This window comes from Talaromyces amestolkiae (assembly GCF_001896365.1).
Source record: "Talaromyces amestolkiae strain CIB chromosome Unknown scaffold4.1, whole genome shotgun sequence".
NCBI classification, from domain to species: domain Eukaryota; kingdom Fungi; phylum Ascomycota; class Eurotiomycetes; order Eurotiales; family Trichocomaceae; genus Talaromyces; species Talaromyces amestolkiae.
The window spans coordinates 796,239-810,895 of NW_024468040.1; the positions used below are offsets into that span (position 1 = coordinate 796,239).

The following is a 14,657-nucleotide window of genomic DNA, read 5'->3' on the forward strand; positions in this document are numbered from 1 at the left end:
CTTCTATACTTTTAGAGATATTTTGGTGTTCTTATAGTCATACAGGGCCAAGATTCTCAGGGGTGGCTGTTTCCGCAGCCTCCAATATATACAACATCCTCTCCCTTTCATTCGAGGGTGCCACACCCATGAGCCTCGAGAGGTCTAATATTTGACAGAGCTGGAGGTCTTCAGTTGTGAGTAACGCAATGTCCCTAGGGGTATTTCCGACAACTTCTGCCAGTAGCTGCCCTACAATTGAATATTGCAGATCTAGGTCCTGCGAGCGCCAGCCTTCGTTTTTTGATGTTGCCCATGTGAATTCGGCAATGAGACAGAGCCATATTATCGATTGTCGCGCTTTCACCACAGACAAACCACCTGAAATACCGGTGGAGATACTGTTATTGACGACAGTGGATGATTGAGCACGTATCGTGAGTAATATGAACCTCATGTGTTTCAATAGGATGCTGAGTATTACTGATAGATCATCAGACTCATACGGAGTTGTCTTAGGACCACACAACGCCATACAGAGTAAGCCTGCGAGGCGAAGCGCAGTTGTTAGGGCCCCGGCATTGCCGGTTCTATCTGGTCTGCTTTCGACATCGGTTCTAGCCAATTCCTTGCCAGTTGCATGGACCAGCAGTCCCTCTTCCCTGGGCAAAATTGGGGATGGCACGGTCAGAAATGAATGCTGGATGCTGAACCAATCTTCCGCTAAAGCATCGATCTTAAACTTGAGCCTACCGTCAGTTGATAATGCATAATCAATTGCTCGTATAAAATGAGAAAGAGCTACGAAGGTTTCAACAACGGATGCAGTAATCCCAGCCCCAAGCAAGCTCCGCACAATGATATCCCGGGTTTTTTGTCGGTCTATGGCTGGAATAATACAGCTAACTGGCTCACTGAAACGTATGAAAGGTAGCACTGGCTCGGATGCTAACTTGATAGATCCTATAAGATCCGCCCTTTTTTGAACTTTTGGTTAGGGCTGTACTATTTTACAGTGTATGTTTGTCAAGATGGAAAAACACTCACTTTCTGATGAGAGTTCGCGTCTTAGGATCTAGGGCTTCAAGTGACCCTACTAAAGTCTGCAAACCTTGTAAGTGAAGATACCAATCGTTACAGTTCCCAAGTAGCACCTATGTTCACATTCATGTATCAGAAACTCGTTCACTGCCCGTGTGAGGTCTGAAAAACTTGTGCTAACTTACGGCAACGATTGCTAGACTAGAAGCAGAATGTACTATCTTCTTGTCGGCCAATCGAGCCTCCTCGCTGCTGAGAGCCTGGTTCAAAATAGCACAAAGCCGGCCACAGTGGAAGGCAAATTTAGTTGAATCTTTTTCTCCACTTTCCAGAAAGAAAAACAATGCCCCTATCGACAAGGCACAATCTCGGGCCAGGGGGTCTGATAACAAGGACTCGCTTTTTCTAGTGTTTTCAGAAGGATAGTCTTCAATCAAATGTAAAGTTTTGATAGGCCACAAAAGAGGAAGATGAATCAGCTTTATATATGAGTCGATATATCGGCTATCCTGTTCCGTCGTATGATTTGAACAACAATCCTCGAAGGCTTGATCGACGACCGGTTCAGTCACATCATAGGGCAATCCCGAAATGCTATCTTCATCGAAGAATGAGATGTCTTTAGATTGAGTCCATGAGATTAATGTATCAGTCCCAAATTCTGTAAATATGCTCGAGCAGTCGGTCGAAGCCGTCTGCGGATTGGCATTCTCAGTTATCCATGGATCAAGAATATCCACTCCTTCGTCACAGGGTAGGCCGGACCAGTCATAGAGTTGTTGTACCTCAATGCTCTCTGTTCTTATCAAATCATGCGTCTCATCTTCAGTAGGTTTGTTGTGGTCCGCTTGTTTGTCTTCATCGAATTTAGTAGTTGCTCGTCGATTTTTCTTCTTTCCAGCTGGATTCTTCTGAGTGACAAACTTCATTTGTTCAGGAACTGGCTTCGAGAACCCAGTCCACTCTTGGTTGTCTGCGTTCAACGACGATGAGTTGACAAAGGCTCGGCCTTGGTGTCTTTGTCGGACGGTTTGTAGACCTCGTTTGGCCACTACAGCCGGTGGTTTCGTGGTAGATTTAGGATCGCTCATTTCGCCCAAGAGTCCAATCAACCAAGTGGACAGTGGCAGAGAAGTGAGAGGCTAGATAGAGATAGACAGAAAATGTCTTTCTACCGCAGTTAATTACCCGCGAATTCATGATTAAGCCCTCTATCAAGTGGCTTGTATTAGCAATACTACTATAACCACTCCATCTTCCCAAAATTGATGGAAAGTCACGACATGTAGGACTGGCCCGACCGCCACACTAAATATACAATATATCTAGTGAAAGGTTTTCAGATACTTACATGGCATAAGTCAATGCAGCAATGAGCGCATCTAGTATAGTTAATCTCTGAAGATAATAATATTTTCTCAGTAGCGCTGAATTGTCATTGAGCTAAGGCAAGATAACAGGGCTGATTCTATTTTAGATAACAAGGCTGATTCTATTTCAAATACGCAATTTTTCTCGTGACCAATTCCACCCGGCAATAAATTCTATTAGAATTGCTTGCGTTGTATATGTGCCCCCATAGCTGGTTATGCTTCTTTCGAACTTCAATTTCCTGCAATGTGTATTTACCTTCACTTTCTACTAGCGCCATGAGAGAAGTGCTGTCGCGTGCGCAACGTTATAGCTTCAACATTAATTAGCTATGTTATAATCCTAAAAACTTGGCTATTATCCTAGGGCTACACAGAATAGCCAATGAGGAGCACCTAATAAGCTCTAATAATCGCCTAATTCCTGAACAAATTTACAACTTGAAGAGCCAATCGTCTTCAGCCGTAGCGCTAAAAACCCCTTGATGTCTTGATAGTGACAAGCTTTCCTCGTACACTGCTGAATGTGCATGTATTTTATCTTAATTTGACGTCCCTTTGGGGTGACGAGATATACATTAGTAATGCAGATCACTACTTGAAAGTATTCAGAATTCTATAGCCCCATACGAATTTGGACTTTTTAGCCCCTGCATAGGGTGTGCTGCCACCAAGCCGCATGTGATACGACACTAAACGAGGACTTGCTTCACTTGATAATAACCTTTTCATCTGATGCTATGACTCGGATCAACCTGGCGTTTGAGTTATGTTATATAACTCATTTCTCTTTTCTTGACGCTTGACTGCAAGCGTGTTTATTCAGTTATTTGAGATTATTCTTACTGTACTGTCTTAGGCACTTTTTGCTCCTAGAGAACCGAACTATTAAAATGGGAATGCTATAACGTACCTAATCGGTAAGCGAACTATCATTCTTTTCCAAAAGCGAACCCGATATTAATTCTCTATTATAAAACATATCGGATATGCCAGCAATCTATCAATTGGTTAAAGATACCGCCACTTAACGGACAACTGTACGTCGTAGTTGATAGGCACGGAAATGACGACCATGGTCTGTGACTATATTTCCTCAAGAGGAAATTTCTAAGAGATTCGAGGGACTATCTACACGTTGTAAATGAAATGTCAAAATATAGTAGCTGAATCACCTATAAGAGACACTACTGATATCTTCTAGGGTCCCAGTCTATGTTTCGGCCCCCAACGATACGAAGATGCAAAAATCACGAAGAGTTGGTTTATCTTGATGAGTTCTTACGCCAGTACTAGCTCTAAATTCGTCATCTGTTAGCTAGTAACTACAGAGTACTACGTGTAAAGATGAAGAATTGTCACACTACTGTAGACTATCGACGTGGATATCAGCTTGACAATAATCCAAATCAGTGTTGTAATGATATTACAAGCTGTATTTGTTGGTTCTAAGCGGCGGGGCCATCTGGGCAGAAATCTGAATGGCTCAACATATTATCTGCAAGAGGAATGTTGCTGATGTATAGACAGTAGTCTACGGAGTGCTTCAACATTCTTGGAATTACTATACACAGTAAGAAAAATTCCTAGTACTGAACTATACCCTTCCGAGGCTTAATGACCTGCGTCATCATAGGAGTGTTTTGTGCCTTCATGTCAGGGAGGATCAAGATTCTGTGTCACGTCTTGTTCCTTTGCAAGTCAGGTCAGCATTCCTTTATATGGTAGTTTATCGGGGTTTTCTGCTAGTAACGGCCCACGGAAAACCGAAAAGCAGCTTGTTAGCTCTGGTCTTCTACGTGACAGGTAATCAGGCCACTAAAGAAGGAAGTGGCGGAATATATTGGAGACAACTCGAGGAACAGAGCCTGCCAACCTGCTGTAAACAGATCGTATAGATGTGGATTTAAAGTTGAATGAAGATATCGTGGAAAGAAGCGCCAGGAGATGCTGCCAGCCGTAATCCATCAGAAGTTCCTCTAAGTCCCCGGTAATGTGAGATAATTCGACAACCTTCATTTGCCATCCTATGCTCAATGTTGAGTTATGATAGCCCGAAGTTGTTGGATGGCAAGCGCTTTTTCCAGTCTAATCCGGTATAGTGTCTACCATGACATTGGACGAAAACGGAACTACCTTTTTATAGCTATGATATCAGGAGCATAAATTCGTGGCTTAACTTTGAGGCATAAATTGGTTCGCTTAGTTAGAAATATTTGATGTAGATATTAATGCAGAGAAACGGGAACGAAAAATTTACATCCTGAAAACATCATGAAGGGTTGATTCCCTTGCAAAGAGACACTTGAATCAAGCTGTACAATTATCAGATTTTCAAGTGGAAGATTATTTATGCTCTATCATTCCTCAACACGGCTCTGCAACTTGTGCTTTTCACAAAGCTGTGGAAGACAAATTGCGTTGTGGGAAACCTTCAACTTCGCCTTTTTGGACCAAAAATCTGATCTGCGGTCCATAAATAGACATTAGAGTAGAAACAAACATGCTAAGAACAGCAACCAGCAACAAACACTGCACACTGTAACCTTCAACCGGTCGTTGGTATTTGGTCGGTGCATGAGGTCCTTTCATTTTCACCTCTGGCGCAATGTTTTCGGCTTTACTGGTCTTCATCGCGTTCAAAGCACCTGGGAGGCCGTCTACGCTCCATGAATTCTTCTCAGCCCAGTATCTGTTTCAGATGAGTCAGATAACCTGATAGAAGGCAGAGCGAGTGGAACAACGAGCCTTCTTATATCCTCTTTTTTATCACCTGAAAGGAACTTTTCCTCTTTCTTGCGGAATTGGTCATTCAATATCGTTCGAAAATTCTTGAAGTCATATCTCGGCACCGAGTATCCGCAAGAAAATCCCACTTGGTGTATGTCGACAATGATAATACATCTAGAGCCAGGGATTGTCTCGATATTGTGTTTAGCAACGAAACTTTTGAAAGATACAGAGCCGTATTCGAGGACTTCTCCGTATCCGTACAGTCTCATAATTCTTGGGGGCCCCTCGAATGCGTTAAATTGCACGGTGATTCGACCATTCTCGTACAAATGGCTAACCGTTTCGCTGCCCGAACCTGTTAAGTCGAGATACCAGAACTGCTTGGCATTATTGGCCAATCCAAAGTAGTTGCCTCCCTTTGGTGAGATATTGACATGTCCTGTAGCGGACAAAGGTGCGGTGGCTACCCAGAACACTTTCTGACTTAGAAGCCACTCGATTGTGGATTCTGGGATGGTTTCAAAGTATCCGCCCATTTTGTGGACTATTAATTCTTTAAACAAGGTGATTTCAATTCTCAAAATAAGAGAGAGTAAAGAAAGCTAGTCAGGTGATTCCTATACTCTTTTTTGAGCATGGGAATCCTCAGTGGGTACGGAGGGGAACGATGTTGCGTCAATACTGCCACAAATAGTGGATAAGGCACCTAGTATATTTGTGAGTAATAACATCATTGACAAGGATTGATGAAGTGGGAAAAGAGCGCTAACAAAGGGCCTTTCAGATAAAATTACCCAACTTAGTAAATTGTGATACCTTACCTAAGCAACGACCTGTGATTGAGCTATAACTAAGTACATATTGATTTGCATTCAAACTTTGAAAATAGGAGTTCTTCAGAAGTCTCTTAGGTCTGTCAGAGATGGCACAGATTCGTCGAGGTTGGTTTGTACTCGGATCAAACATCTTCTTAATTGCAGGGACTTTCTTGTTTCTTTCTGGCCTGCTTCGACCCAAGGCGATTCCATCGACAATTGATTCATCATGGGTTCACGATGTACAGAAAACTGCCTCGGCACCGTTCGATCGCGTGGTTTTCATGCTTGTAGATGCATTGCGAAGGTTCATTCTGACTTATCCCAAGTCATCACAGAGTTCATATGCTAATATGCATAATAATACCTAGCGACTTTGTGTTTTCCAATAATTCAGGTTTCTCCTTCACACAAAGGTAAGTGCACCCATTATCCTTGGTACAAGAAGTACCTTTCATTAATGCTTCGTGGTGGCAAGTCTCATCCGATCTGGGGCTGCTCTGCCATTCACTGGTTTGGCAGGTCCCCCTACGCTTACGATGCCTCGTGTAAAAGCAATGACTTCGGGCGCAAGTCCATGCTTCCTCGACATGTTCTCAAATATTAGAGACTCCATGAATCGAACAGAAGCTACACCCACATGGCTCCACGGTCTGAAAGCCGCGTATGCCGACAGGAATCTCACGTACGCTGGAACTAGAACTTGGACTGATCTCTATCCCGACGTGTTTGATAGATCGAACCCGACGGACGCGAATTTCGTACCAGTCAGTTATACCTCTCCAGAGAAAAGTACTGTTATAAATCTAATTGCGCAGCTCTACAGGACTATATGAGTGTGGATGAGGTGGTTAGAAAACACGTCGAGGTCGAATTGCAAAATGATGACTGGGCTGCCCTTGTTCTACACCTAGCAGGGGTTGATCATATCGGGCATATTGGAGGACCAGATAGGTGAGGAATCTTTTCTTCTACTTCGATCCTTTCTAGGATTCGATCTGACCGTTATCGCCCAGCCCATATATGATCCCCAAGGAGCGCGAAATTGATAAATTGGTGCAACAAATCTTCAACGCTATCAGTGAAAAGTCATACCTGCAAAACACCCTATTCATTCTTGTTGGAGACCACGGCATGGACAGCAGGGGAAATCACGGGGGATCTCTAGAGAGCGAGATGTCCGCAGCCTTAGTTTTCATGTCGCCTGTTTTCCAACGCTTGTATCCCGGGCAAGAATCTCCCACTAGGCCTATCGAGGGAAATTTCGGCTACCATAAATTGATAGACCAGACAGATATCGTACCTACGATTTCTGGTCTGATCGGTGTTACAGTGCCCAAGCTCAACTTGGGTGTTGTAATCCCAGACTTGTTGCCTTTATGGAAAAACACTCACGAGCACGTCAATTTGCTGCACCAAAATGCCGCACAAATCATGGCACTTTATCTAGATTGGTTATCATTATCTCCGGCGGCTGATTATGAGATTTTTAATCTTTGGAAAAGGGTAGAGATCGAGCTGGATTCAAGTCCAGGGAACGCATTGAGTGTTTTGTATGAGGTATGTCGTGTTACTCTCTACTATTGTCTTTCAACTGACTGGTCTCAGTTCTGTAGACGAGCACAACATACAATGAGTATACCTCATGGCGATATCAGCTATCCACCTATCTTTTATGGATTGATAGCAGGCTTGGTAGTCATCGTCACTGCACTTCTTGTATTCCGAACCATCCCGCCATCACTGCGTCCTGAGAAGTTGAAAATAGCCACTTTTACTCTGTTGTACGGACTTACAATGTTCGACATCAGACTGATCGAAAAGGAGCATCTGTTTTGGTACTATGGTTCTCTAATATACACGGGATATGTCAGTTATGCGAGGTAAGGCCACGCAATCACTATTCTCAAAGCTTGAAGAGTTGTGGAAATTGATGAAACTGATAGTTTCAACAACGAAAAAGGACTATTTTCGTCTATATCGGTATTTCTGCTTCAATTCATAAGTCAATCATGGAACCAGGCTGGTGAAAGCCCGTCTCATCTTGCTGTCCTCATTCAAGCGTACCTCGAACGCAACACGGTCTTTCTGTGGATACTAGTTGCTACGACTTATGCAATCAGTGGTCACTATCTGTCGAGTGGGCTTGGGCAATACGAGGCCAGGATATATTCAGTATTCCGTTTGTTGCTTCAAGGTCTAGCTTTAGCAGCCTTCCTGTTCAAATTTTATTCAACTCTCACCATCACCCCACAGTTAGTGGCATTCGCGCCATTATGGGTTTATAAATCCTCTCATTACATTGATATTATTACCTTGTATAGAGTTCTTGGTGCCGGCCTGATTTCGGGGATAGCCTTCGTTTTATATAGGGCGAAAAGAGGTTTTAGAAGAGAGGGTATGTCTTTGATTTTGGCTTCTAATTCCATGAATCTGCTGCTAATAATTTGACAGAGAATATTGCAGCCTTGACAGAACTTTCAGGTTTATACTTGATGACTCAGTCTCGCGTGCACAATGTACCACTCTTTCTGATTTACAGAATCCAGCTTCAACTCTTCGGTGAGTATTCCCACCAGCCCAATTATGATTGTACAAAAATGACACTGACGCGGTTGCACAGCCTATATTCTTGAGAGACCAAATGTTTTTGGGATCTCTTTTCTGGTATCGCTGCTCTCTCAAAGCGCCTATTCAGCGTTTGGATACAACAACTCAGTGGCAACATTGGACATACCATTGGGGTTCAATGGCGTCAATTATTGGGTTGCTAGCACCATTCAACTAATCCAGTGGCAGCTCTTCATAACTATGTGGGCAGGTTCAACTTGGTGGGTGTGTGCCGGACTAGGACTCCTTGCAAATGCAGAGGACTCGCTGGACAAACCGCCTCAAAATAGAAACACCTTCAAAACCGAGGAACTCAACGGCCACCAAAACGGAACAACGGCAGATGCATCAAAGAAAACTTTCGTTGAAAACGACTCGGTACTCGGACAAGGAAAGTGGACCACCTACTTGGCCTACATCACTTTGTTTCAAGCCGTGGGTTTGATTCGGCTCATTGGCGCAGCTATTTGGTACAGAGATGATCCTGTACTTTGGACTGTGATCCTACACGCCGCGGCACTTGTGGCCATGAAACTGATTCCACACACCACTGTGAATTGCTTGTTCAGCGGATTAATATGGTTGAAGGCGTAGAAGTTGGTACTGCGGGATTCCTTAATTTTTTGACATCTGTGCGCATCGCACAGTGGCTGCATAGCTTTTACTACCTTTCTCATATAATTTATTGCCGTAGACTACATGCAGTTCCCTTTGAAGAAGGCCTGTGTTCACAGGTCGCGGTACATAGATATGTTTCTAGTGGTAGTCAACAAAGGCAAAAGATACTTTAGACATGTTTTCTCAGCTCGCAGATCCAGCTCTACCATACTGTACACGTAGGCACCTAGTTTACATTAAAAAGGGTGGGAAAGAAAGACACCAGCAATAAAAAGAATTAAGAATCCCAAGAACCATCTAACATAAATACTCAACCAGGATTTCTCATGTACAAATAAAAGCAGAAGAAACAGCATGATAGTAGACAGCCTTGAAGAAGGTTTCATCCTACAGTGTCACCAGAAGGACTTTGTTAAATAGATGATACACAATTGGTCTCTATTACCTTCAATAACAACGATTATGAAGTCTCGGAAGCTGCCGCCTTCTCGGTTCCATCAACCGCTGCTTCAATTTTCGGTCCGCCTTGATCTTCCACGTTTGGCCTTTTCAAAATACTTTTCCACTCTAGAGTAGCCGTACCGAGCACAGTCAGGCATGCCAGAGTCAGTCCAACCACAAATACCATCCGCAGCGCCTCGTTATAGGCCACCAAGGCCTGTTCTATATCACTCTGCGGGAGCGCGCTCAATACCGATGTGGCACCACTCGAACTTATGAGATTTCGATTGAATCCCGGTACGTCAGATAGTCTTTGAACAAGCTGATTAACCAAGATATTCTCACCAACAGAGTTGAACACAGTTGACCCGAGGAGTTGAGCAAACACCATTAGCGAAGCGCCAACAGGCACGTCCCTAGCTGACAAGACAACCTGCACAGCAAGATTAGGTGCTTGAAAGCAGAAACCCTGCCCAAATCCTAGGATTATCTGATAACCTATCAGTTTCCCTTCATCCGTGCCGACCCTGAGAATTGTGAATAGCCCCGCCCCGATGGACATTATGCAAGAGCCCATGATGGCGAAAGGAGTGTAGTATCCGACCTTTTGGGTTGCTATACCGAATATGATTGATGATACACAAGTAGCTATTATCACGGGAAGTAGTTGAATTCCTGATTTGATTGCCGAATCACCATTTATCGACTGGAACCATATAGGAAGGTAGTTGGCTATACCGATGTTAGTTATAGGATGACCGGAAAAATGGCCCAAAACAAGGCAGTCTTACACAATAGAGTTTGTGCACCACCATAGCATATCGATGACCAGCAGCTCGCCACGACACTTCGTTGTCTGAAAATTCTTGAAGGTATTGTAGCCGATTGAGGGAGTAAGACTTGAAGCGTGACAAATATAATCCCAAAGATCCCGGCGAGAGTCAATAACGCAATGATACGTCCGTTATTCCACTGACGATGGTTGTGAGCTCCTAATATAAAAGAATATGTGGTTATTAAAAGGCTCACCGGCAGCTTCTGTTCACCCCATGCAAGCGCTAATAACAGACAAACCACGCAGGGTATCAACGCAAAAGTACCCGGAAGATCAAGATTCCACAGCTTTTTCTTCCAGGTGAGTGTATTGTCGTCCCTAGCAGGTACTCTCAAACAAGTTGCAAGTATTACCAAGACAATTGCTCCAAAAGGAATGTTTATATAGAAACACCATCTCCAAGTCAAATTCGACGTAAATGCCCCACCAACTAAGGGCCCTGCGATGCTAGCAACACTGGAAACAGCAGTGAAGCCTCCTTGTATGGTCGGACGCTTTTCCAAAGGAATGGTGCACATGATACACACAATCTATGAACGTCATTAGCATTTGATTGAGAATGTACAGTGAGAATTTTCAACGCACACATCCAGCGTATATGCCAGAGGCACCAAAACCGGCGATTGCTCTCCCAATGATCAAGGCTATTGAGCTTTGAGCGGAGCCAGATACTGCAGATCCTACTTCAAAGATTCCAACGCTTACGATATAAACCGCTTTAACGGAGTAAAAGGTGTAGAACTTCCCAACTAACAGCTGGGACGAGCAACAGGCTAGGGTGAAGGCACTTCCGTACCAACCAACGTCTTGGATCGAGTTGAATTCATTTGTGATCTTAGGTATTGCCTAGAGGATATTTATGAGCACATGGCTAGAGTGTTTCTTAGTCAAATCGAATTCGGAAAGATGACTCACTGTTGCGAGGACATTCCTGTCCAAACCGACCAAGAACGAGCTCGCGAACACCGAGGCCAACAAAAGGATTGTTCTGGTTGTAGAGTGGTTCTGGTATGTATCACCGAATTGCGTCCGAACAGGTGAAATGTTAGTCGAATCACTGGAAGACATCTCTTCTGCTTTGCTTGCATGTAATTTTGAGTCATCTGAAGTCAAATCACCGGTTTCGAAGGGTTGAGATTGGTCAAGCACCATATTGGCAGCAATTCCAGTCTGTTCCTGCTTAATTTTTTCCAAATAGACCATTTGCAATAATAAATCAATAAAATATGACTCAGTATTCAAGCATACGGCATCGTCTACAAACTTGGTGTGCACTCCCTGCTGTGCTCACTTCGATTGTTCGTTTGCATAAAGGAAACGAGGAGACAATACGATGCCTTCAAAAATAAAGAGATAACAAAGAAAAGAGACCAATCCCTGCCCAAAGTATTATTTTAGTCTCAAATCAAGTCCTAGCTCGATCTGGCAGGTCATTCGTTCATACATTGCATATGCACTAGGGCTGTCACACATAGTAATTCAAAATTACAAATACAGCTCCACACCTAACTTAGCAATTTTCATTTCCACGCATTCGGATACTACGCTGACTATAACCCTGGTATCAATACACTGCTTGAGCATCATATCGTCTGTGAAATGTGGTTGCCATCTTTGTCAACTATTTTACGCAGTTGATGTATTTTTTGATTCTTCATAGTACGGCTGCCGAGGTGAATGGAAATGTAATTCATGGCATTTCGTCAGGATATGTAAGTCAAGTCCCCATGCAACTCAAACTTTTAACAAATTCTCAATCTCTTCGACTTTCTCAATTAGCCAAAAGCTCTGCAGTCCTTGCACAAAGCGCTCTGAGCATTCATCTAGATAATCCTCCGCCTCGGCTGCAAAGCAGAGTCGGCAATAAGCCCAACCTCTTTCTGTGCGAATTTGCTCTGTGGCGCTGTACCCTGTTCCTGGTGATAGCAGTATCAAATACGGTTTGCGTGTTAGATGAACGAGCATCGCAATGGACAATGCGGGGCCATCGATGACATTATTATGGCTGCCCGTGGATCTCCACAAGGGATGTCGCTCGAAGTGCAACTTGATCCATACTGACATACCACCGCGCGGCCAATTGAAGGAGTATATTTGCGTCCTCGTACTAACATCATCTTTGAGTGAAGATGATCCTCCTGTTCGCCATGAACCCTTCTCCAATATCGAGCAGGTTCGGTTCATACGACGCTCATATACGCCACGTAGGCCTGCTAGCCATCGAACCCACCCATCCATCTGCCAACCACTGAATATTGGCTTTTGTTCAGGAGAGGAATCCAAAAACTGCGCGACATCTCCTTCCTGGGAGCCTATGATAGTCTGAGCGACAAGGCTCTGAACAAACCCGGAAGGTTGCAGGCTTCCAGATTCCGTGATAAGAAGTATCTTTTCGCATATCTCCGGGGTAGCAGTGATCCATCCTAATCGGCAGCCGGGTGCTACAGTCTTTGAGAATGTGTCTAACCGGATGACACGACCATCTGTGTCAATATTCAAGAAGGACGGTGTCAAAGAGTCTAAGAAAGTATAACCAGAGTTGACTTCAAGTGAATTTCCTGACCCAACTTCTGGGATCGGTGTCCCCCTGGCTTTGGCTTCCTCGATTCCAGCCGATGGATACTGAAGAAACCAATATGGCTCSTCTTCAATAATAATCACATCATACTTGCTGCAGACGGCATATATTTCCTTCTTCCGTTTATGTGGGAAAACTATGCCGGTTGGGTTATGGCCCACCCTGTGTGAGGTTAGCTGATTGCTCAAAAGCCAAGTACCGAGTTCTCAAACATTATTCGCACTTACGATACACTATACAACAGGTGTGGCCTCTTTCCTGTACTACTGTTCCAATTCGCAAGAATCTCTTCCAACCCTCCCGGTCCATATGCAACAGGACCATTATCATCAATCTCAACAGGAACGATTTGCATGCCGCGTGGCCTGGCTTGTTTCAACACGTTGGTGAACATAAAAACATCACAGAGCAGGCCAGGGCGATCTTCAATCTTGCTTTTTCCTTCAATCCAGATATTGGTAAATAGATCCAATACTTTCGAAATACCGTCGGTCGAACCCACTGTAAGAATGACTTCTGGTCCATCCTTATATGGGACTTTCGGATGTAGGTGATTTCGTGAGAATTGGCGGATGAATGACAACAATGGCGGGTAGCCCTCTGGATGGCCATATTGTAATGCTGAAGCAATATCTAACTTGTAGACGGGGTCTTTATTTGAGATACTATGAGGCACAACGATGCGTGACGCGCCAATCGAATCGGCTAACGAAACTGCTGATTCGATCAGTGCAGTTGCTCTGCTGCCGTCTAGATCTGGCTGATCTGGTGTAGGAGCCCATCTCTTAGGGACTGCAATCTGTGCCTCAAGAGTGTCAAAGGGAAAGAGTTGTGGATCGGGATAACCTGTAGTTTGCAATTGTGAGCCGCTAGTTGTGGTACATTTTAGGCTGATGGAAGAGGCAAACCGCCTGCAAGATTAGCCATGCCAGGAATCCGTAAGTACTCTAAGTACTTTTCCATACTGCTTCCCTGGCGGAGCTTTGTGACATCGGAGTAATAATGACTTAGGTCTTTGCGTAAGGTCTTTTCCATACTTGCGGTAACACAACTCATATCCGTGTCTTGAAGCAATTGAGTAAAGTACGTCGACAACTTGGTAGGGACGAAGGGGAGAAATTACAGCAAGGTTCATTACAATTCAAGTTCCTTTTTCCGCTTCCTATGATATAATTACAAGAACATCTATCAAAGAATCATCAATCGGATCCAGACAACTCAATCCATATCTGCCAGGTCTACCCTTGATAGACACCATAACAGAACCATTACAAGTGCTGTAATTAATCTAGCTGGTTGAGGATTAGTGTTCCTTTGCGCATCAATGTTCAACGAGACATCCAATTGAGGCGCCACACCGCTAATATTGGGTGACGTGATGGATGTATCGCGACATTTTCACCAATATGTCAGACCTTTATATGCTTAACAGTACTATTACAGTAAATTACTATATATGGCATTGCATTTTTACAGCTATGGGATCTTCAAGCTCAAAAAGATAAATTGGAATTATATTAGTATGTACTACCTATCTTTGATGATTTTACAAGGGAAATTGCCTAATTCGGTATTGTGACAAGATGGATATAGCTATTATAGGCACGTACAGTCGACCAAGACTCTATATTAGAGTT

At 43.7% G+C, this 14,657-nt stretch overlaps 3 protein-coding genes across 3 annotated transcripts; 1 reads left to right on the forward strand and 2 right to left on the reverse strand.

The window, feature by feature from the left end:
- Window positions 1–6,552: 6,552 nt before the first annotated feature.
- BHQ10_002856 (uncharacterized protein) lies at window positions 6,553–9,142 on the forward strand (the record flags this gene model as incomplete). The annotated part of the gene is made up of 6 exons (XM_040875047.1): window positions 6,553–6,705; window positions 6,765–6,892; window positions 6,955–7,498; window positions 7,961–8,336; window positions 8,393–8,500; window positions 8,562–9,142. 6 exons carry the CDS (start codon window positions 6,553–6,555, stop codon window positions 9,140–9,142), a joined length of 1,890 nt encoding a protein of 629 aa, XP_040731360.1.
- Window positions 9,143–9,626: 484 nt separating this feature from the next.
- BHQ10_002857 (uncharacterized protein) lies at window positions 9,627–10,184 on the reverse strand (the record flags this gene model as incomplete). Its single annotated transcript, XM_040875048.1, has 1 exon — window positions 9,627–10,184. The coding sequence occupies one exon, from the start codon at window positions 10,182–10,184 to the stop codon at window positions 9,627–9,629; it is 558 nt and encodes a 185-aa protein (XP_040731361.1).
- Window positions 10,185–12,176: 1,992 nt separating this feature from the next.
- Window positions 12,177–14,055, reverse strand: BHQ10_002858 (uncharacterized protein; the record flags this gene model as incomplete). Its single annotated transcript, XM_040875049.1, has 3 exons — window positions 12,177–13,182; window positions 13,248–13,866; window positions 13,929–14,055. The coding sequence occupies 3 exons, from the start codon at window positions 14,053–14,055 to the stop codon at window positions 12,177–12,179; spliced, it is 1,752 nt and encodes a 583-aa protein (XP_040731362.1).
- Window positions 14,056–14,657: the final 602 nt, after the last annotated feature.